Source organism: Leopardus geoffroyi, chromosome B3 (genome assembly GCF_018350155.1).
Source record: "Leopardus geoffroyi isolate Oge1 chromosome B3, O.geoffroyi_Oge1_pat1.0, whole genome shotgun sequence".
Lineage (NCBI taxonomy): Eukaryota > Metazoa > Chordata > Mammalia > Carnivora > Felidae > Leopardus > Leopardus geoffroyi.
In genome coordinates this window covers 33,682,050-33,706,206 of record NC_059337.1, presented here as the reverse complement: position 1 = coordinate 33,706,206, position 24,157 = coordinate 33,682,050, and the positions used below count along the sequence as shown (strand labels likewise).

The following is a 24,157-nucleotide window of genomic DNA, read 5'->3' as shown; positions in this document are numbered from 1 at the left end:
GTGAAATAGGCCAGCCACAAAAAGACAAATACTGTATGATTTCAGTTAAATGAGATATCTAGAGAGGTCAAATTCATAGAAACAGAAAGTAGAGGATGGTTACAGGGGCTGGAGGGAGTTACTTAATGGGTACAGATTTGGGGTTTTATAAGATGAAGAAATTCTGGAGATGAGTTGCACAACAATGTGAATATACTTAATACAAGTGAACTGTACACTTAAAAATGGTAAAGGTGAGGGGCACCTGGGTGGCGCAGTCGGTTAAGCGTCCGACTTCAGCCAGGTCACGATCTCGCGGTCCGTGAGTTCGAGCCCCGTGTCGGGCTCTGGGCTGATGGCTCAGAGCCTGGGGCCTGTTTCCGATTCTGTGTCTCCCTCTCTCTCTGCCCCTCCCCCGTTCATGCTCTGTCTCTCTCTGTCCCAAAAATAAATAAACGTTGAAAAAAAAAAAAAAGAGAATCCTGGATAAAATTAGAAAAATGTGGCCCACCTAGTTAATTATATATACAGTATTTTGTATTCCAAATCCAAATCCAAACAAACCTGTGCAAATACAGGCAGAAATTACTTAATTATACGATGGTGATAGGAGGGTTGATATGATAACAGATCATTGGCCTTTTCAGTTCACCAAACTTCAAGATTAAAAAAAGAGATGCCTTACTTCAGAGAGCATTTAAGATTTCAAAGTTTCAAAAAACTAAAGTGGAAAGAGTGCATGGATTGATTACTTAACCTATATCTGTACCTCGGGCATCCTGGATACATAAATATTTTCTAGGTTAAAAACAAAAAAACAAAAAAACAAAAAGCCTAAGTTGGAGAATGGGACAAGCAAAGTAATCCCTATTATGCTTTATGAATTTATTGATTTTGTTATAAAATTTGAAAGAGATGAAAAAATATACAAGAGTTCAATGATTTTGAAGATTTTGCCTTAGGACTAAAAAATACTTTTCCTGTAAGATTGGTACTTACAACTTAAATTATTTTTTGTGCCTCCATAGCAGAGATAATGTAAGTTAGAAAAAATAAACTACAGTCTCTATGCTGAACAGCAAATAAAATAGACTTAGGAACTGTTAACTAACCTTATTGTGGTAACCATTTTGCAATATATACCTGTATCAAATAATCACATTGCATATCTTCAACTTATATATGTTGTATGTCAATAATGTCTGAATAAAGCTCAAAAAATAGGAAACAAAATAGACTTATTTAGTTACCATTGTATGAAGGGTTTGGGGATCTCTAGCTCTGACCTCGTACAATTTGAAGTTAACATTTTGAAACACACGAACCTTGAATTTTTGCCCCGGCACACATTTTAATGTTCACATTCAAACAAATCCAAATGCCAAGGAGAAAATTTTCTGGCACTATGTTTGTTTTATATACAAGTGGGTGCCTTAAGTATAATTAGGATATTATTTTGTTTTGGAAAATTAGGTGCATTTTCCTTTAAGAGTACCACTCGATGCCACAGGATGTAAAATATAGGCATGGGGTACGGAGTACATAAACTGCGCGGAACTTAGCTGCACAAGTTATGGGAAAAGCCTGAGATACATTCAAAGGCTCCTATAACATAGTCCATGACAACCTGGATGCCCATTTGACACTCTGAGTACCATCAAGGCTGCAGAGGATGATCATGGAAGAAGAGGGCCTCCAGCACCTTCTATCAGGCAGATCCTGCTGTGTTGCTACTATTACTGCATTGTAAGCATTGAACATACAAATGTTACCAATAACTTCTAAAAGTACTACGACATACAGTGTGTTTAAAACATAGGTTACTTCAACCACAAACCTCATGTCTATTGATTAAAAATAGAAATACTACGCAGTTGCCCTGGCATCAAAATTCAAGGGAGAATGTAAAGTAACTATTTTCATCAAAAAGCTCACGTGTGCACAATAGATTACTCCTATATGCAGATGGGAAGAAATGGAAGTCTTTGGGCAAAAGAAGTAAAACTAACAGGTTTGGCTGGGTTCTCACAGTGCTGGCCAATTTTTAAAAATTGAATTAGTTGGTGGGGCACCTGGGCGGCTCAGTTGGCTAAGCGTCCGACTTCGGCCCAGGTCATGATCTCGTGGTTTGTGAGTTCAAGCCCTGCATTGGGCTCTGTCCTGGAGCCTGCTTTGGATTCTGGGTTTCCTCTCCCCTCCCCCACCTGTGCTCTGTCTCTCTCTGTCTATCAAAAATAAATAAACGTAAAAAAAAATTTAAGAAAAAAAATTGAATTAGTTGGGATGCCTGGGTGGCTCAATTGGTTAAGCGTTCGACTCTTGATTTTGGCTCAGGTTATGATCTCAGGATTTGTGAGATCAAGCCCCTGTTCCAGCCTCCGCGCTGACAACAGGGAGCCTGCTTGGGATTCTCTCTCTCCCTCTTTGTCTCTCTCTCTCACTCTCTCTCTCTGCCCCTCCCCTGCTAATGTTCATTCACTCTCTTTCAAAATAAATAAATAAACTTTAAAAATTGAATTAGTTGCCAATATTTAATACAATTAAAATGTAAATTGTAATTCAGTCATGACAATCTCATCCATTTAAAGTTACCTACCTGGTTCCTGTAGCATTTGAGTTGGTGATCCCTGTTTTATGAGGGGAAAATCTAATACTTCCTTCCAGAAGAAAATGGTGGAATTTTGGAAGATTATCCTATTTGTTTTGATACCCTCTAAATTATGTCTGCATTGATATCAGTATTCTTAAAAGATATAGAAATCACTATTAATCAACTAAGCTAAGGGATTTAATTTTGGGAATAATAAAAAATGCAAACTTATAGGCTTAAATATATCAGGACAGGTGTGACCATTAACTCTGAAGTTTTTCTTAGATAATTTTTTAATTTATAATTAAAAAAATTTTTTTTAACATTTATTTATTTTTGAGACAGAGACAGAGCATGACTGGGGGAGGATCAGAGAGTCAGGGAGACACAGAATCTGAAACAGGCTCCAGGCTCTGAGCTGTGAGCACAGAGCCCGACGCGGGGCTCGAACTCACAGACTGCGAGATCATGACCTGAGCCAAAGTTGGCCCCTTAACCGACTGAGCCACCCAGGCGCCCCATAATTTTTTAAATTCAAATTCAAGTTAGTTAACATACAGTGTAGTCTTGGCTTCAGAAGTAGATCCCAGTGATTCATCTCTTACATATGTGGTCATCCCAAAATGTGCCTTCTTTAATGCCCATCACCGATTTAACCCACCCCCCCAAGCAATGAACTTTTATAGAATGTTTAGGATCACAGAAATCAGACTTGAATAGGGCAAGCTGTCCCACATTGGTGTCAAATGTTACATTTCAAAAAATCAAACTCTGATACCATTTCAAGAGTTGAGTCTCTAAAGCATTAGTTTGTGTTAAAATTCTGCAGAGAGCTGAACTCACTTTAGAAGCAGTATATAACATTGAAGGAAAGGAACACACTTCAATTAGTAACAAGATTATCTAACACAGATCAGTTTGGTAGTTAAATACTAATAAATTGTAAGGGTCCAACTGTTCTGCAAGACAGTACATATGCCTCCTCTCTCCTGAAAATGTAGCAGGGAGCATTTGGTGACTCTGAGTGGGAGCAGGAAGGAATTGAGAGATCGGGCCATCTAAACCTGCAAGGATTATTCATGAATGCATATGGAGTATATGTGTGCTAAGAGACATCACTTGTTAGGAAATACCTGTATAATACATAACTACTAAAATTATGAATTCCACTGCCAGGCAGACCTCTTTTCAACTAGATTTGCTTATCCTGCTCTCTTGAGCTGCTCTGAATCTGAACAGGTGTATAGGTGGGCTGCCACAGGTCACAGAATTTGTCAGTGATGTGACACCTGAAAAACCTGTACAAAAGGGGGAGGCAAATGATAAAACTCAGGCTGATGCCACTGAATGGGGCCCAGATGATGAGGAAAGATGGACTATGACAAGCAGAAGCATCATCAGAAGCCTCCTTTGTACAGCTGCCCTCATCCCAACAAGTTGTATTGGACTCTAAACAGCAAGAGTGCCCCCAGCATTGTGAACTTAGTTCCTGAACCAGACTCCAAGTTTCATCATGTTCTGAACTCTGTGCATGCTATTCCCTCTGTGTAAACACTTGCCCCCTCTCACCTCCTTTCTGTATTTGACTACTTCTTGTCTATCCTTGAGATCTCAGCTTGAATATTAATACCTCTAGGAGCCCATCTTGACCTCCCAGACTAAGAAAGGTGCCTCTTGCTATTGTGCTCACAATCCCTCCAGAACTTGAAAGACACTAATCACATTGAATTGTAACCCCCTTGTTCACTATCCCCACATAGCTTCAGACTCAATGAAGCTAGATGCCAGGGCTGTCTTGCTCACAGTTCTATTCCTAATATGGAGTAAGTTACTCAGAAGATGTTGGCTGGATGGTTGAATAAACTCAACATGTCTGCTTCTCTGCTGATTCAGCTACTCTCAACTGGCCTCTAAGCTATGGGACTAGCTAGTGTTTGTGGACAAGACTTAGAAGATAGCTAACAATGGCCAACAATGGTCTCGATGCCTAACAGAGCTTCCCAAAAGGGAGAAATTCTTGGGACAAGTGAACAGATTCTGTATGGAGGCTGGAACTTCTAAAAAACCTGTCTGGAAAGAATGAGGTGGAAAAGGAGGATACACACGTGAAGGGGAGGAGGAAACTTGGAAATATCTCTTCAAGGCAAAGTAGAGGTGATAACATCTTGATCTGAAATTGAGAAGCACAGACCAGAGGTCAGATAATCTAAATAGATGAAGGAATTATTTCATGAAGGAAAGAACTCTACAGTGGAAGAAGCTACCAGAGCCCCCTTTAGGTGTAGATGGTGAATAGGAAATCTGAGACGGTGTGAGAATTAGTTGGAGTCAATAAATGCCTGTCAATTAGGTTCCATTCTCTCCCTGATCGTGGGGAGCTTCTTCCATCTAACAACACCATGACTGATCTTGGATAAGACAGGGAGAGAGTCTTATCTAAAGGAGAGAGTCAGCAGACATCAGGGCTATTGGCAGATATCCTGGAATGATATAAGACCAAAGGGTGAGAAAAACACCAAAGAACTGACACCAGAAGCTAGCATCACTTTTCCAGTATGGAAGCTGGCTGGAATGTAGCTGGTTGTCAGAAAAGCACAGACTCTTTACCCTCCCCTGTTCTTAAGGAGCACTGGTCTTTCCAAAGTTCTTCTAAAAAACCTTTGAAGCCTTTCCATGGTCCTCAGCAGAGAGTCAAGTTCCTTACTATGGCTTGCAAAGTCTGTGTTACTAGACTCATCTTTTGCCATAAGTAACCAGATAATTGCAGTGAGGAAATGAGTGGCCTCAATCCAGAGTGGACTGGGTCCTCTCTGATCAGAAGAATATGCAAAAGGAGAATAAGTCCAGTCTGGTTCTTCAAACAAATCTGGAAATTCCATCTGAAAAAAACAGGAATGAACTCTTTCCGGGGTAAGGTGTCAAGAGCTCCCTTCCTCTATCTCCAGCATCTTCTTAGGCTCTTCCTGCTTCTTTTGGGTCTGGGGACTCTAGGACCCCCTCTCTCCTCAGCCTGATATGGGAAGGCTAAGCTGTTTTTGGTGTCGAGCAACACTGGGCCCCACTTTTCCCCCAACCCAAGGAAGCCCTAGTAACAAACCATAGATAGGATTGACATGAGGAGTAGACCCACCATCCCCTACATGGGTGGTACCCTGAGGTTTGTCAGATAGGGAAGTTACCTCCTCGACCCTCACTGGCAGCCGGCTTCACTTGGATCGGACGATTCATCTGAAAGACATTTGACCAACACACCTAGTCAGCATGACTGCCTGATCCTGGCACCCAGCTTCTCCTCCCCTGGATGCCTCAGGATCTAAGCCCTGGCTCCTTTGAACTCTGCACTCCACCACTCTCATGGTGGGCTATAGATTTTCTCCAAGATTCCTTCCTTAAACTGGGGAATTTAAAAACTGCTGAAATCTGAAGGGTTGGTGATAGGAAGCTCGGTGGCAAGCCAGGATGGACCGTGGTGGTTAAAGAGATTCTGCTTTGGGCTCTGGGCCTGGACTATGTGCGCCTGTCCCTCTGGCTCCTGGACCTCCGTAAAGGTTTTAAGTGAGAGGAGTTGGGTGGGAAGGTGGAATTAAGACTGAAGATTTGTGTTTTGTTCTAAAACTGAGAATATAATTCTATATGTCATTTAGATTAAACAAGCTGGGAATTGGATTCCGCCATTTAATGGTTGTATGACTTCAGTAAAGCCACCCTCTCTCAGATTCAGCTTGTTAGATGGGGGGAAGCCTTCCCAAGCTTCTGTATTACCAAAGTTCCTACAGTCACCCTCTCAGTTCCCTCCCTGGGTCCCCCTTCCCTTGAGGATGTTGGCATTCTCCAGGGCACCATCTTCAGCCCTGCTCATCCCACTGTTCCCGTTCTTCCTGGAGAGTCTCACTCACACCCACAGCCTCAGTTACCATGCTCACAGGGCTGACTCAGAGCTCTGCATCCCCAGCCCACACCTCCCTCCTGAGCCTAAGACCCATGTACCCAGCTGTTTGCTGGACAGCCTGACTAAAAAGTCCCACTGGCATCTTCCACTCAACGCACCCATACCAGAGCTTATCTTTTTGCCCAGACTTGATCCTTCCAGTCATCCAAGCTAGAAACCTGGAAAGCAGCTTGACTCTTCCCTTTACCCCCTCCCCCCCCAACTAATTTCACCTTCTAATTCAGGGGTTCCCTAATCAAGGGTAGATAAGAATCACCTGGGAACCATAGCAGACTCTCAAGTTAGGGGACTGTATAATTTGTAAAAGCTCCTAGGTGATTTCGACATACACCCCCACACAGTCCCATCCCCCAACCACCCTGAGAGAATTCATGATTGAATCCCCATCTCACCTTCCTCTCATGGGTGTTGTGGGGATCACATGAGATAATGGGGACGCAAAAGGTCTTTGTAAACTGCCAAGAGCTGGGTGCGTAGGAAGTGAGGAATTAATGTTGGGGGCAGACAGCTGAGTGCCGGGAGGAAAGAACAGCGGCCTTCCCGTTCATGGAGGAAGGGGTACTGATGCCCATCTGGCCTGAGAAGGTGATGATCTGACCCCCTCCCTTCAGGAAATGCACTGCTTCTGCACCAATCAGGACCATTCCATCCTCTACCAATGTGCTCGTTGCCGAGACAACAGGCAGCTTCCTGTTACCATAGCCACAAGTGCTACCCAGTAACCATGGTAACGCCCTGGCAGTCACAGTTGAGCAATTTCCTTTGGATCAAATTTGGGGGTGGGGGAGTGGGGAGGGATTATTAAAAAAAAAAAAAAAGGAAAGGAAAGGAAAGGAAAGGAAAACAGGCCAAGCCTGAACCAGTGCAATCCCCCTCCCACCCAGGGCTCAGGTTCTTATGCGCTCTGACACACCCACCCGCTGGTGGTGGAGCCCCTGCAATGTACCAGGTTGAGGGTGGGGGCCGAGACACCGACAGGACTCAGGTTGCAGTCTAGAGGGGATGACAGATCAATCCAAGCAGATCAGGGCGAGCTGGGCAGGTCTGGATTGGCCGGGACCAGGGACCAGGAGGAACGGGAACCGTCCCTGGGCATGGCCACCTGTGATTGTGGAGGAGAGACCAAGAGACAGAGCCATGGAGAGCAGAGAAACAAGGAGAGATGAAGAGACACAGGAAGACAGAAACGATGAGAGAAAGAGACAGACCTAGAAAGGGGCAAGGAAAGAGAGAAATATTGGTGGATATGGGAAGGAAACGAAGGGATAAGGGGTCAGGAAGGGGATGCAGGAAAGGCAGGGAGGAGTGTGGCAGGGGAGAATGAAAGAGGGGAAGAAGCCTGGGGTGGGGGGGGGGCAGTGAGGGTGAGCAAGACCATCATTATTTTATTAGTTCTTAAATAGATCCTGAGAATTTCTCTCTGGAACCTAGAGTGACAAGCACATGTGACAGCAGTGGTTTCCATGGCAGCTGCCTCCCCGGCTGGGTTTCTGGAGAGATGGAGCTCATCAGTGCTCTGGGGGACACCCCTTTCCCTTCCCCGACTCCACCACTCTTTAATGGAGGGTGGGCATTAGGTGGTATATACATGTCCCATAGACCTGGCAGGGTCCAAGCTTCAGAGTCTGGGCACCTGGGCTTTCCACCATGCGGGCATTTCCTGAAATCTGTGAAGAGCCCCAGGCTAGGCCCTTCACAGGAGACAGCAACAACCTTGGGGAATCTGTCCTCGATGGTTTTTAGAGAGGAAGATAATCGCCACCATTTCCTAAAAGCCCACTATACACCAAGCCCTTTCTGGGACACTTTACATATATTGTCTCTAAATTCCTTCCAACTTCTCTGCAAGGTAATATCATTATCCCCATAGCACAGATGGGGAAGTTGAGGCTTAGGGAGGTTAAATCACTTGTTCAAGATCACGTGATGGGTAAGTGGTTGAGCTGGGATTTGCCCCTAGGCCTATCTGATGCTTAAGCCCATGTTTTTGTGTTGTGCTGCTCAACTCCATTCTTAAGACATGAACACAAGTAATGAGGCACAGAGTGACCAGGGCCTTAGGAGGAGTGCAAAGTACAGTGCTCTGGGAGAGGCTGACTCCAGCTGGAGAGGTTGACACAGGGAAAGCTTCACAGAGGAGGCAAAGTTTGACCTGGGCCTTGCAGGACTGGGGTCATTGGGCCACATGGAGATAATGGGAGAGGTAGAGCTGGAGCCTGAGCACTCCATATGGCAGGGGGTTGGAAAGGGAGCTGCAAGTCTAAAGGAGCAAGGATTCTGGTAGTCACCTGGCATGGAGGTAGCCAGGGCACAGCAGATTGATTCTGAGTCATATAGATGTGGGTTTAAATTGCGACTCCATTACTGGCAACTTCTTTAAGGTCTTTGAGTCTCAGTATTAGTAAAAGGGGAAATCATGATCCCACCTTGCAGTGTTGTGTTTGTTTTTAATGGAAGGGTGTAAAACTGAAAGGTAGCCAATGGCCGGGTTGGGGCAGGTTGTGAAAATCACAACAAGGAATTTTGACTTTGTTGTACTTCAAAGGCAGTAGGGATCCAGGGAAGGGTATTAAGTAGGGAAAGATCCCATGAGCTATCACTGTGCAGAGAAAAGATTGGAAAGGGAAAAATTAGAAATAGGAAGATCACTAGTACAGGTAAGGGGTGAGGGTGACCTTAACCAGGGCATAAGGAAATAGACAGATTCAAGAGATGTTTAGGATGATTAGCTGGACTAGAGTTCTATTGGATGTGAGAACTGAGGGAGAGAAGGAAATACTGGCTGACTTTTAGGTTTATGGCTTAAATGTTGAGGATGTTGGCAATTTGGGAGTTTGGAGATGCAGGGGAAGTCTCAGGGGAGGAGGAGCCCAAGAGGATGAGGACAGAGTTGGAGAGAGGTTGTTCTCCTTTGGTCCCCACTGGGAAATGGTTAGGGAGGACACCTAGGATTTAGGTATGCTCTGCGTGGCTGAAGGAGAAAGAGAGCTATCCACATGAACTGCCTAAGCAACCCTACTCTGCCTGGTTCCTGTCACAGTCAGGGGAGAGATGTGGAAGTGGGGTAAGGTAATCCCAGTTCCCCTTTTAGGAAAAGAGGGTATTGCCTCCTTGGCCAAGAATTTGTCATGGGACCTCAGGTGAGCTCTTGCCCTTGGCTGAGTACCTATTCCCTTGAGAGTTTCCCAGGTAGAGTCCAGGCCCATATCTGCTTCAGGGCCAGCCCTGGAGGGAAAATCAAGGGAGAGAATGTCAGAAAGAGGAGAGAACAACCTATTGCAGGCAGTGGAGTGGAGTGGGGAAGGTTGGAGGTAGCACAGAGGCATATGAGGCCCTGGGACTTTGACCACCATGAGCAGGAGGGAAGGCAAGGCCCTACCCCTTCTCCCTGCTTGACTTGCATAAAAGGTCTACTTTGGGCTCAGCATTGCCCTCTTCAGACACTTCTGCCTTGATGCCAACTATTCCTAACACTGAGCACCTGTGCCGTCAGCCACTTCCACCATGGGAAGAATATTTATCAGGATTACTGGTGGGTCTAAGAGAGGTGTCATGGATGCATGGAAGAGTGAAGAAGAGAAAAAGCAAACTACACCATTTTCAGCTCTTTGCTCTACTTCACCTCTTCTAATTCAATTCACTGCCAAGTCCCACTGCTTCTCGAGTCTATATGCATATCCTAAACAACTCTCAAGTTTATCCTATCCTCCCCATTCCTGCTCTGTCTCCAGCTCCAGGTCAGCACCACCATTCAGCTGCACTCAAGAAACAGTGTCCTAAAGGATAATCTGCCTCCAATATTGCTTCATCTTTCAACTCAACCATCACACTGTAGCTGGAGTGAGCTTTTGAAACCAACCCCTCACTCTTTCCTTACTAAAATCCATCCACAGTTCTCCATTTCAAGCCTCTCAATAAAGCCAGAGATCCTAAGACTGGCAGTCCAAACTTGTGGGTCCTGCCTCCCTTGATGCCCAAAATACACAACACTCCATTCACAGGGAGCCTTGGCCTTCTCCATTGGACATCTTCGCTGTCAGTTTTCACACTGTACCTAGAATTCCAGAAGTTGCCTTGTCTTTTAGTTTTCTAGACCCTCAAATGTGATGAAATATGGTCATGATTGGGCTCAGAGAGCATCTCCACTGTGAAGCATCTCCTCTGTCTCCACTCTGATGCCCTTTTATGTGCCTAGATGTAAATCCCACTGAGACGCAATGAGTTATTTCTGGGCTGGAAAAGCTCCTTGAGGCCAAAGGCTCCAATTCACTCACTGGGCGGCTGCTAGCACATATAGTGCCTTTGTGTGAGTTACAAAAAGGCACTCCCCCAACGATGGGTTGAATTAGAAAAAAAAATGTGCCTCCCCCTCTGGGCTGACACAGCCCTGTGATAATGTGCATGGCTTGGTCAATAGAGCATGGCTAGATTTTAGCCCCCACTTGCCCTTTCCACTCAAGCTGTTTTATGCTGGGCACAACTTGCAAAAGCAAGTGCGCTGTTATGTCTGTCTCCTTCACAGTGTTTGAAGGGATGGATGTCCAAGGGAAAGGTGGTCATGAGCAAGGATAGAGACAAGTAGGAGGGCACCTTCGGGGATAAGGTTGGCCTTACATTCTTTAGGTGGATTCTGGAGCCTAAAATGAGGCTGCAAGAAGTAGCTTCAGCTTTATAGAGAAGAAGCTACAGAAGGTGGGACAGACCACTGAGGTTTAAAGAAAGTCCTCCTGAGTAGGGAGCCCAGTTTTGAGAGGTGACAGAAATTAGCAGAGGCACATGGAGGGGAGTCATGGTGAGGTCCCAGTCCAGTAGATACTATGACATTTTTCCTAGGGGTTCAGGATTTTTCTCTGGGGAGACAACCATTCCTGCTCCCACAGTGACTATCCTTCTGTTCTCTAGTAGGAGCCCAAATTGAAGTCTTTCCTTGCTTTTCCAGTAGATGGCAGCTGTGCCCAGGACCCAGTGCCTACAGAGAGCTGGACACCCTCCTCCCTTCATGCTGGTGGGACTGAGGCCAGGTGACTAAAGCTGCTACTGCCCCTGGCAGGCCCAGAGGAAAGATTGATGGCACGGACATTGCTTGGGCTGGCCAACAGAGCCATCGATTTTCATTTAGGAGAATAATTAAATATTAATTTGCACTTTGTTAAGCTGAGGACGGTGAATAAAGCCAAACCTGGCAGTACGGGATGAAGCCAGACCATGTTGGAAGCCTGCAGATGAAAGGGTGGGAGAGGGCAGATGCATCCAGTCACCACCCCCTTCAGAAACATGGACCCCTGTCTGCCACCAGCTTGGTGCAGATAATAGTGTAGTGGTTAAGTGAATGAGTTCTGGAGTCAGACTACCTGGATCCTCCCAGATCTTCCTACCAGTAGCTACCTAACCTTGCACAAGTCACTTGTTTCCTTTGACTCAGTTTCCTCATCTGTAAAGTGGGAATGCCAATAACAATAGCTTATTCACAGAGGATTAAGTGACTTTGAGAATGCAAAATTCTAGGAACACTGTCTAGTATCAACAAATGCTAGTTATTGTTATTTCTTGTTTCTCCTTCAGAAATTATCCCACTAATCTAGAGCTCCACAGCCCTTATCTCAGGTGCCCTCAGCCTCATAAAGTCCTCCCTTTGTGGAGCCCTGTGGCTGGTTGAAGAAGGTTTTTTTTTTTTTTTCCCCCCTCACAAAGTTCATCTTAATTTTTTCAGTGTTCCCATTTGCTTTCAAGATAAAGTCCAAATCCCTCACCCCGGAATCCAAAGTTTCCTCTTCAGCCACTGCTCTCTGGTGGGTCTTCTCTCTGGCCTGGCCCATGCTCACCCAGGCCTTCCTCCAAACTCCCAATCCCATTTCACACCCATCTTGTTCCTTCTGTCTACGCACCTTTCCCATGCTGTTTCCCACGTGGAATGTTACAGTTTGTGTCAGCGACTTTCAATTTTAGCAGCAGAAGTCACTTATTCCCATGGTTGGATGAATAATAACTTCTACTCCTACTCCTACTAACACTGCTGTTACTGTCACTACTGCCGCTGCCACCAGGTAACCTGTACTGAGTGCTTACTGTCTACCAAGAACTATGTTAAGCACTTTATATGAGTTAGTTCACTTAATTATTATAACAATTCTGTGAATTCAGTTTTACATATGAAGATGCTTAGGCTTAGAAGTAAAGACTTGCCCAAGGTCACAGAGTTAGTAGTGAGTGGTAGGGCTTGGATCTACACCCATGTCTGTTTAACTCCAGAGCCTGCACACAGAAGCTTGGTAGCAGTAATACATTGGTGTTACTGGATGCTGAGTCTTCAAGAGTGAGGCTTGAGTTGCTTCAATTACTGGGATTTGTCCTAGGACCTGACCCACTCACAGCTTGGTCAACTCTAGGTGAAGCTTGTGCCACTGCTGGACAGTTCCAATTCAGAGAAATGATTTCTTTATACTGAGCTGGAATTAGTGTGTCTGTTCTCTATACCCGCTGATCCTGGTCCAGCCCTCTAGAGCCACCCATAGAAAACCAAATCCCTCTTCAGAATTTGAAGGCGGTTACCCTCACCCTACCAGTAATATTTACTGAGATCTTCCCCTGTGCCAGGTACTTGCTAACCTCAGTTAATCCTCACAATAGCCCAGTGAGCTAAGTGTTAGTATAACTCACTCCTTATAGATGAGGAAATTGAAGCTCCAGAGTCTAAGTAACGTATCATGAGACACAGAACCGGTAAATGACAGAACAGAAATTCAAATCTAGGTCTGTTGAGACTCAAAAAGTCATATTTTTAATCATTATGTTATGATGCCTCCCTGTAGAAGCCCCCACACCCTATCTTCTCCAGCCAAATATCTCCAATTTCTTCAAATCATCATCCATGATATATTTTATTTCCCCATCCCATCCTTGTCTCTTTCTGATAGGCTAATGACCCTCTTAAATCTGAGGCTTAAAAATGGATATAGTCCCAGGCATGGCATTTGAATAGTGCTCTTTTTGTAGACATATCATTCCTTTGACAAGAGAAAATGAAGCTCTGTTGTATGGTTTGCTCTTGGTGAACCCACACTAGTTCTTAACAATCACCACTTTCTTTCTGCCACATGGTCCGTAGGTCCTACTTTGCCTTTGGTCCAGTGATTAGCCATTAGCTAAGGCCATATCAGGTGCCATTGATATATAATGGTCTAACTGCTCATATAATCAGGTCCTCTTAGCTTTGGGGTTTCATGAAACCTCCAAATACTCTTCCTGGAAAGATCCCATTAGTTGACAAACTCAAGGCCACTCTTCTTTAAACAAGGGCACTGCTCTGAGAAGCCTCTGTCTCCTACCTTCTCTGAAGGGAGGGGCTTCATGTGTTTGAGTCCCAGACTCTGGCTCCCTCTCATTTGCTCCTGACTTCTTGCCTAGGGAACATGTGTACCCACATCCAGCCAAGTGTTTGGGGAAGAGGAGGGAAAGTAATCTTGGTGACTCAAGGCACCCCCAAAAAAAAAACATTAGAGGAAGAGGACAGAGGGAAGTGCTATTAAGGACTCTAGAACTGGAAAAAGTAAGATACCAGCCCAGCAGGGTCTCTACCTCATGTATCTGCATATATTCTCACACCAGTGACAAATGACACTTTAAGCCATGATTTTAGCCAGTGCGGACAAATTCTAGCATAACACACAAAACTGATGCCTCTCTGAAAAGATGAGGTGGAATACTTGGTCCAAGTGTTAAGCCCATTTCTTTGAGCCAGAAGAGTAAATATAACAAGAATTGATAGCTGTTCAGGGCATACGTAAGCCCTGAAAAGTGACTCTGCTTCTAGTTCCTGGCCCCAACCCAGTTCCTGGCCAGTTCCTGGCCCCAACATGCTGCTTTGGCATGCACATAAGGCATGTCCCCAGCCTGAGGTGATCCCCACCCCCCAAACCTGGTGGACTTACCCCTGGCAGGGTCTTCTGCTCGTGCAGTGCACTCTGGGCCTTGAGAGCAGAGTCCCGGGCGCAGTAGGTGAGGAAGGCACAGCCTGGGGAGGAAGAGGCTGGCTCAGGGGATTTCCTGAAACCCCCAAATACTCTTCCTGGAAAGATCCCATTAGTTGACAAACTCAAGGCCACTCTTCTTTAAACAAGGGCACTGCTCTGAGAAGCCTCTGTCCTCCACCTTCTCTGAAGGGAGGGGCTTCATGTGTTTGAGTCCCAGACTCTGGCTCCCTCTCATTTGGTCCTGGCTTCTTGCCTAGGAAACATGTGTACCCACATCCAGCCACATGCTCATACAGTCCCACATCTCCCCTCCCCACTCCAGCTATAAGTCCGGTTGGGGTTAAACCTCCCTAAGCGGCTTTGCCTTCAGCTTTAACCCCAGCCTCCCCCTTCCTTTTCAGATTCATACTCACAGAGTCTCCCAGAATCAGCCTCAATTCCTTCCCAACTCAGTTTCAGATGAGAGGAGGCCAAAAGGAGGAAAATTGTTGACAGCCAAGCCCAGCACCCCACAACTTCTTAACGCCTCCCTCCTCCAAGTTTGAAGCTGAGGAATAGGTTAATTTGAGGCTTGCAAGATGGGGCTGGCTTAAAGACTTTCTGTAGAGAAGAGCTTTCATGGACCTCCAATCCTATCCAAGGAGCTTGACCTGTCAGCTCTCCCAGTGCTTCAACATAGAGCCTGTTAAAGGGTTATTGTGCCCTAAATCTTGCTTCTCTAAAGGATCCAGTAGTTATGGGACAGAGAATGAGTCTGGGTTGAGCCACAGGGTCAGTCCTACTCCTCTTTGTTCAGACTCAGAAAGTGCAGCCTGCTAGGAAGCACTGAGCCAGGGATCCTTCCTTTCCAACAGTCATTGAGCACTCACTCAGAAAATACTTGTTGAATACTTATTTACTTATTATGGTGGGCATTATAATGGGCTTGGGATGAAGTGGTAACAAGACAGACACATTCCCTGCTCTCATGGGGATTATGTAAAGGATCATGAGGGGCACATAATTTGAGTCCAAATGGTTGAAGGATGTTTCAAAGAACACATTGAGTCCTCAATAACAAATAGGGCTTAACCGGGTGACAAGAAGGGTGGTGAAGGAAGCTGAAGGAACAGCACGTATGAACAGCTTCATACAGCATGTATGAAGACTGAAGCAAGAATTTGGTGTGTTGGGGAAATGGGTAGAAGAGTAGTATGGTTGGAGATTGGTGAAAGGAGGCAGAGAGGACAGTGAGGTGTGCAGGGATCAGGTTATCTATAACCTTGTATGCCTCAGTCTGGATTTTGAACTTTTCCTTAGGAGCAGTGAAGAACCACTAAAGGGTTTTAAGCAGGACTCTGGCACGATAAGATCTGTGTTTTCAAAAAGAGCCTTCTGCATGTGGGAAGGAGAAAGACCGAAGGAAGAGAAAGTGGATGTGAGAAGCCATTAGGAGCTTGGTGAAGTTTTCCACTTAGACCTCAGCCGATTGCAAAGGCAAAGGGGATCATTTTCTGTGATGTCTTCCAAGTGGCTGCCCCCTTCAGGTGGGTGGCTATCTGCTATTCATTGAGTTAAAGGGACCTTAGAGAAACCTGGGACAAACTCTTACTGTATTAACAGGGAAACTGAACCCAGACAGTGTGCCAGGGGCAGAATGGGGTTTAGAATCTCCTAACTCCTAGACTGAGGTTTTTTCAAAGCACTGTGGCTGCCTCCCTCAGTACCTAGCCATCAAAAGGAAAATGAGTCACTCTGGCTTTTGGGTGTCACTATTGCTGGGGAGAAAGTGGGGAATATATTGACACAGAGACCCTTCCAATCATCTTGCAAGGCAACCCTGCTTTGGAGAGCTGCAGGTTGGTTTGGGGACAAATCACCAAACACCTGATTTCGCTTACATCTCTGCCTCATCTTCTGCCACTAAGCCTTATCAGCTGACGTCAGAACTGGGCAGGGCTGGGGCCCAGTCTGAAAGGCTCAGGGGCCCACCTGCTGCCCATAGGAGCCCCATTTGTACTACCTGGGATAGGGGGTGGGAAAAGGAGGGATGGAAAGGCAGAGAAGCATGGCTAGAGGGAGAGACAAATGAAAATTTAAAAACAGGAAGAATTAGAGCTAAATGGAGAAAGAGAACGGATAAGAGAACATTTCAGAGACTCTGATGGTGTTTGAATGAGAAGAGTGAGAATTAAAGGTATCTTATACGCTTCCCAGATGGCCCAGAAAGATTAGCTTGTGCTTACATACTGAAATAAATGTCTAGAAAATAAGAAAGTAAGTTGCTATGGATGGGTGGACAGCCAGGCAGCTGGACTGCATTAGAAGGAATCAGGATGATATAGTTTTATTCTTTCATGCCCCTTTTAAAGTAACCCCACCTCCAAGTGTGGAAGAGGCACTGCTACCTAGCTGGTCCCAGACCTTCTGTGGGCATTTTCATGAAGCCCCTGTATAAGTGTGCCTCCCAGATGAAAAGAGGTGGCAGCCTGATTCCTGCTCTCAGCCCTTAGGAAAGTACCTTTAGCTGTTACCCAGGACCGGCCACTTTTGTCCTAGAAAAATCATGGAGAATAGTTGGTGACCCTTACCCTTCAAATCCTAAAACTGAAGCATGGTGAAGGTGGGGTAAGATAGAGACCCTTACCCCTCAAATCCTGAAACTGAAGCATGATGAAGGTGGGGGAGAGATAGAGGTGTTTCTCCTCAAATAATTTCTATCCCCTGCCCATGTATGACATGTGACTCTGGCTCTCTTACTCCAGCCCAGCCTGGACAGACTTTTCTGCATGTAAACAAGCCTCCTCCCTCTCTCTACAGGAAGAAAGGGGTGTGGCTGGACAGAACTGTGGTGCCTGTCTCTCTAACAAGGGCAGGGAGAAAATCCCTTCTGCCTCTTCAAACTGACCCACCCTGAGGTTCTGATCCACAGGCTCTACTCCAGGACCTGCCTGCGAAGGAGGGAAAGCAGGAGTCCATAAAGAGGATTGGGGAAGGGTATAGATGAGGCACAAGAGTGGGGAGATTAGAGGATGAAAGAAGTATGGGTTCAGCTGAGAGGAAACCTGAAATGAGGGGGCACACAGGTGGTAGATTTTCCCAGTTGAGGTCAGGGTTCTGGACTCAAGTCAGAAGAGGCAGAGAGTGTTGGGATGCTGGCAGGGGGAGGAGAGATGGGGTTATTGTCAAACATGAGGGTGGAATTTGAAGCTGAGAGCCTCCTCGAGGGGAATTGGATTTTGTGAGTTAGCCAGGCCTGGGTTCTGAAGAAGGGAGGAATTGGGGTTTGGGGGGGTTTAAGTTAGCAGTCTGCATCAAAAGAAGGCTCTGGGGGTTGGCTGGGCTTGGAGGCCAGAATGAGGGGTACAAGTCCGAGACGTGTGTGTGGATGGTTAGGCCTGAGTGGGGTGGCACCAGATTGGGAGAGAGGGTCAGAAATGATTGGTCCAGGGTTTGGGAAATTGAGACCCAAAGGTCAAATAAGTTTTCAAATTTCAGGATTTGGAATGTCTGATGAGAGGGATGGAGGGAGGTCCGACTGAAAGGTTGGGACTGTTGGGATGTGAGAGGTGAAGGGTAGGGAGTTAGAGGTTAGAGTGGAGAACACGCCAGAGGATCAGAGTGGTGATCAGAAGGAGGATGTCGGAGAGAAAATTCTGGCCTGGGGGTTCTGTGATCTGGGGAGGAGACTGGGCTGAAGTGGGGCTGGTATTGGACTGTTGTTGGACTGACTCTAGGTAGGGCTAAGGTTGGGGCTGCGGTTGAGGCTGGGGTTTGGGCTGGGCCCACTCTAATCGGATTGGGGCAGGGCTGGGCTGGGCTGGGCTGGGCTGACCCCGCGCACCTTTGTGGAGGCCGGTGAGCCGGTCCTTCAGCACCGTCAGCTCGTAGATGCGGCCGAATTCCTCGAACAGCGGCTTGAGATCCTGCTCGTCCAAGCCCCGCGGGATCTGCCCCACGAAGAGCTTGATGGCGTCGTGGTCCTTCATGGGCACGGCAGGACCGGGGTTTAGCCCGCTCATGCCGACGCCGCTGTCCGCGGTGCTGAAACCCAGGCGCGGGCCGGGGCCGGCGGGCGGCGCAGACCCTCCGGGCGCCGCGGCCATATCCCCGCCCGGTCCGCCCTCCCGCCGGTCCCACCAGTCCCGTCTGTCCCGCCGTCCCCTCCCTGGACCAGTGGCGAGGGCCAGGGGGGAGGGGGCGGGGTCCAGGCGGCGAGGGCGGGGGGCTGCACAGGGGGCGGGGCCCGGGTGGAGGGGCGTAGAGGGGGTGGGGCAGGCTGGAAAGGGGCGGGGCCGGGGGCGGGGCAGGACCGGACCGCGGCGGCGGGACGCTGGGGTCTGGGTTGAGGTCCCCGCGCGGCGCTATCCGGGCTCCCGCCCGAGCTCTCCCGGAGCCGAGCCCCGAGCCCCAGCCCCCGTGCTTGGTGACGTCAGGCAGCTGGCCGCGGAGTCTACGCAAATGATTTGCATAATGAGGAAGCAGCGACCAATCAGAGCTGCAGTTGACCGGGCTTGGCCGGGGGCGGGAGGGGCGCCTGGGCTCACGCGCTCCTGTTCGCCATGGCAACCGGACCCTCGGACGCCGTGTGTGTGTCTAGTGTGTGCGGGCGTGGCTGTGGATGGCGCGTGTGCGCCTTGGACCGCGTGAGGGGAAGTAGCTTCGTCATGCGTGGTGATGTCTGCGGGAGTCGGAACTACCCCCTCCTCACACACAGACACAGGCACACACGCAGCCACACACACCTCCAATCACTGGAGCGTTTCCTGCGGGGGTGGATGGGGATTCCTCTTCTTCATTCCCACTACCAAAGCCAGTTCCTCCGGGGCGATCCCACCCCGCCCCATCACACATCTCTCCTCGGTGTCTTCATCCACTTCCTTACCCACGATCCTCAAACATGTTCGTCTACCCTGCATCCCTCCCCGACCCCCTTCCCCCATAAAAGCAAAAATAAATTTTTAAAGAGAGAGAAAGAATAAAACAAAACAAAACTCTTAAACACTCCCTGAATACAGATTCCTCTTCAGGAAAGTAATGGAACTTATATTAGCCATATTTGCTCAGTTGCCTCGTTCATCTCAATTCTGAAGTGTTGTCCTTTTCCGGAAAAGGGAGCTGTGGGTCTGAGAGTTAAGGAGGTTAGGACAGGCCAGCCCCTAACATCTGCTGGGCCCAGGGTAAGAGAAGAAAGGGAAATAGACATACCATGTATCTAAATATTTAAAAGATACAAATCAAGTTACAATTTGTTAAATATGTTCCCCTCTAATTTTCAGAAATACACATCTATAGTAAAAATGAAAAGTATGTGTAAAGCTATTTTTTATATGGCTGAAAGTTGGCAAAATATCAGAGCTGATGGAATCTTATTACTCTTGTTTATTTCTGAGTAGTCTCTTGATTGGCTAGTGATGTTTGAACAGAAGAATCCACTAGGGATAAATAACTTATAAATTCTATAATTATTGCACAAAACGTTTTCTTGATTTCTTTCAATAAAATTGCTAACCTCTGCCCATTGACTATTCCAAGAAACTTCAAGAGTAGCAGTAGCAATCGGAATCAACAAAATATTCTTACAGAAACACTCAAATTCAGAAATAAATTGTGATTTTAATTTTTTTAGCTTTTAATAAAAGTTACTTTTAATTACCTAATTATGAAATGTGTTACCAGAACATTTTGCTTTCATTCAGTTTGATATATATTTTTAACTTTCTTCAAACTTCCTCTTTGGCCCATGGATTATTTATAAGTTTATTGCTTAGTTTCCAAGTGCTTAGAGACTTTGCTGTTACTGATTTCTAGTTTGAGTCCACTTTGGTCAGAAATAATCTGTATGATTTCAATTATTTTACATTTGTTGAGGTTTTGTGACCCTCAGAATATGCTCAATCTTTGTAAATGATTTGGTGGTGCTTGAAAAGAATGTATAAATGCTCATTAGAGCCTGTTGCTTGACGATGTTGTTGGATTCTTCTATATACTTGCTGACTTTATGTGTAGTTATTTTATCAAATGTTAACAAAGGGGTGTTGATGTCTCCATCTGTAATTGTGAATTTTATTATTTCTTCTTTCAGTTCTATTAGTTTTTGCTTCACATATCTTGCTGTTCTGTTGATTGGTTCATACAAATTTAGAATTGTTATGGTTCTTGGTGGATTGACTCTTTGATCATTATGTAATGTCATTCTCTGTTCTTGATAAATTTCTTGCTCTGAGATCTACTTTATCTGATATTAATATAGTGACTCCTGGGGTGCCTGGGTGGCTCAGTCGGTTAAGCATCCAACTTTGGTCCAAGTCATGATCTCACAGTTTGTGAGTTCTAGCCCTGCATTGGGCTCTGTGTTGACAGCTCAGAGCCTGGAGCTTGCTTCAGATTCTGTGTCTCCCTCTCTCTCTGCCCTTCCCCTGCTCGCACTCTGTCTCTGTATCTCTCAAAAATAAATGTTAAAAAATTTTTTTTTAAAATATAGTGACTCCTGATTTATTCTGGTTAGTGTTTGCATAGTATATCTTTTTCTATCCTTTTATTTTCAACCTACCTGTACTGTTATATTTGAAGATAATTTCTTATAGACAGCACATAATTGGGTCATTTTAAAAATTGAAGCTGTCAATCTTCACAGGAATTTTAATTCCTGTATTTAGACCATTTACATTTAATGTAATTATCCATATGTCAGGGCTCAAATCTGCCACTTAGCTTTTTGTTGTTGTTTTGTTTTCTTTTTTCTTTTGCCTTTGTTAGGATTGCCTGTTCCTTATTCTAGGTATATCATACATAAATGTCACAGTTTACTGGCGTTGACATTTTCCCAGTTCAAGTGATGTACAGAAAACTTACCTACTCTTAAGTTCCTTTATATTCCCTCATTTATAATATAATTGTCTTAAATATATTCTCTCTGTGCTTTGAGAACCACATCAGAGATGTTACTCAAAAACAATTTGGAAAACTGGAGATGCAGTAAAACTTCTTGTATATACCCACACATTTGTTCCTTCCACTGCTCCTTTCTCCTTCCAGATAATCGAAGATTCCTTCTTTTATTGTTTCGTTTATACTTTAAAAACTTCTTTAGGGGGCGCCTGGGTGGCGCAGTCGGTTAAGCGTCCGACTTCAGCCAGGTCACGATCTCACGGTCCGTGAGTTCGAGCCCCGCGTCAGGCTCTGGGCTGATGGCTCAGAGCCTGGAGCCTGTTTCCGATTCTGTGTCTCCCTCTCTCTCTGCCCCTCCCCCGTTCATGCTCTGTCTCTCTCTGTCCCAAAAATAAATAAACGTTGAAAAAAAAAATTTAAAAACTTCTTTAGGTTGTTCTACTGCTGACAAATTCTCTAAGTTTTCATTCATCTGAAAATGTCTTGGTTTATTCTTTCGTGAAGGAAATTTTTGCGTGTAAAGTGCTGGTTTGACAGTTCTTTCTTTCAGCACTTAAAAAATGTTGTGTCACTTTTTAAAAATGGCATCCATAGTTTCTGATGAGAATCTTTTGTCATTCAAATTGTTCCCTGCCCCCCACCACCATAGGTAGGATGTCCTCTCTTTTTCTCTGTTTTCTCTGTCTTTAGTTTTCAGAAGTTTGACTGTGATTTGGCTTTATCCTGTCTTTCCTTTGCTCTGCTTCTTTAATCTATCGAGTTTGGCCTTTTGCTAAATTTTGATCGTTTTCAGCCATTATTTTTTCAAGTACTTTTATAGCCCCTTCCTCTTTCCCCTTTCTCCAGAATTATGACAACATGAATGTTAGATATTTTGTTATAATCCCATAGGTCCTTGAGGTTCTGTTAAATTTTTAAGTCTATTTTCTCTCTGTTGTTCAGATTGGGTAAGCTCTATTCTGTCTTCAAGTTCACTGATTCTTTCCTCTGTCATCTACATTCTGATGTTTGAGCCAATCTGGTGAGTTTTTATTTTGGTTTTGGTATTTTTTCAGTTCTAAATTTTCCATGTGATTCTTATTGATATCTTCTATTTCTTTGCTGAGACTTTTTTTTATTTTTTCAAGTGTGTTTGTAATTGCTTGTTGAAGCATTTTATGATGGATGCTTTAAAATCTTAGGCAGTTAATTCCAATATCTGTTTCATCTTAGTGTTGGTTCCTATTAAGAAATTCCAGTATTTTCTTTTGAAATTTGAATATTTAAAATTTCTGTTTTAGCAGGTCTCCTTTGGCCCTACACTAGTTGAGAAACAGGGACACAGCCTTGTTACTGACAGGTGTGGTTTGAAGTTCAGGTTTCCTATTAAGTCTCTGCTAAAACCACCCTGAATGGGAGGGAAAGAGGTCTTATAACTACTGGATGGAGGTAGAAACTTCCAACTAGGCCTCTTTGACTCCATTCCAGCAAAGAGGGAGAAGAGTCCTATGTGATCTTCAGTGAAGCCACAGAAGAGGAGCTTGCTGATGTTGGGTAGGGATGAAAGTCCTACCTCCCCATTTGACCTTCTCTGACACCATCTTAGTGGTGGGAGGAAAAGCGGTACCTTCTTACAGCCATAGGCTGTAAGAGTAACTGAATCAGAGTTGCTGGGGTGGTACATAGGCATAGTGTTTCAAAGCTGCCCTGTTGCTTTTAATGTGCTTGCAAACAAGTTTAAAAACTACTGCTTTAGAATTTCCTTTACTGAGGAGTCTGTTGGTGGTAAACTTTGCTATGCTTATCTGGAAATTCAGTATTTTGGCCCACTTCTTGAATCATAGCTTAGTGAGTGTACAGTTATTTTCTCTCAACATTTCGAAGATATTATTTCATCATCCTTTGGTTTCCATTTTTGCTTATGAGAAGTCAACTAATGGTCAACTAACTTGTCATTTCTCTGCAGGTAATTGGGTTTTCCTTACTGGTGCTCTTAAGATCTTATTTCATTTTATTTTTTAAATTTTTATTTATTTTGAGAGAGTGTGTGAGCATGCACAGGAGAGGGGCAGAGAGAGAGGGAGAGAATCCCAAGTAGGCCCCACAATGGCAATGCAGAACCAGATGCAGGCTCAATCTTATGAAGCTATCTAAGAGAAAGTTTCCCAGGGAACCAAACCTGCAATATCCCATTCTTTGTAGTCACTCCTTCAGAAAATCTGATTAAGATATGTCATATTGTCTTAGTCTGTCTCCCTAACTCTTTCTCTTTCACAACATCCATCACCTTGAGCTCCTTTGATGCATTTTGGGCAATTTCCTAAGAGCTTTTACTTTAGATTAGCTCACTAATTTTCTTTTCAGCTATTTTTTTATGAATTATTATTTTAAGATATTTATTTACAGGGGCACCTGGGTGGCTCAGTCAGTTGAGCATCTGACTTTGGCTCAGGTCATGATCTTGCTGTTCAAGCCCCACATCACCTCACTGCTGTCAGCCTGTCGGTGCACAGCCTGCTTCGGATCCTTTGTCCTCCTCTCTCTGCCCCTTCCCCACTTGTGCCCTCCCCAAAATAAATAAATATTAAAAATATATATATTTTTTCTCATTGCTTCTCGGCCTTTTGGCCAAGATCAAGTGTAAAAAAACATATTTCTTTACAAAATTTTCTAGCATATTGAGTTGGGAAATTTTAGTTAAATGTGTTTTAGATAAAAAGAGCATAAAACTTTTTTAAAAAGGCTTAGTGTCTTGGTTTGGTGCATCTCTTCCACTCAAATATCTGGTATCACACAAATATCCTCATGCTTCTTCATGAA

General features: G+C 45.1%; 1 protein-coding gene across 4 annotated transcripts in view; it reads right to left on the bottom strand.

The window, feature by feature from the left end:
- The window catches only part of CELF6 (CUGBP Elav-like family member 6), a 30,232-nt gene extending 10,847 nt beyond the window's left edge, over positions 1-19,385 (bottom strand). For 2 of the 4 annotated variants that reach the window (XM_045449174.1, XM_045449173.1), the window contains exons 1-3: positions 18,312-19,385; positions 14,447-14,529; positions 5,749-5,797 (exon numbers count right to left, since the gene is read on the bottom strand). In XM_045449174.1, the coding sequence (XP_045305130.1) occupies positions 5,749-5,797; positions 14,447-14,529; positions 18,312-18,573 (394 nt within the window). In that variant the 5' untranslated portion in view covers positions 18,574-19,385. Of the gene's footprint in view, positions 1-5,748; positions 5,798-7,435; positions 7,512-14,446; positions 14,530-18,311 lie in introns of those variants that run through there. The other 2 variants (XM_045449172.1, XM_045449175.1) reach the window with 2 other exon arrangements.
- Positions 19,386-24,157: the final 4,772 nt, after the last annotated feature.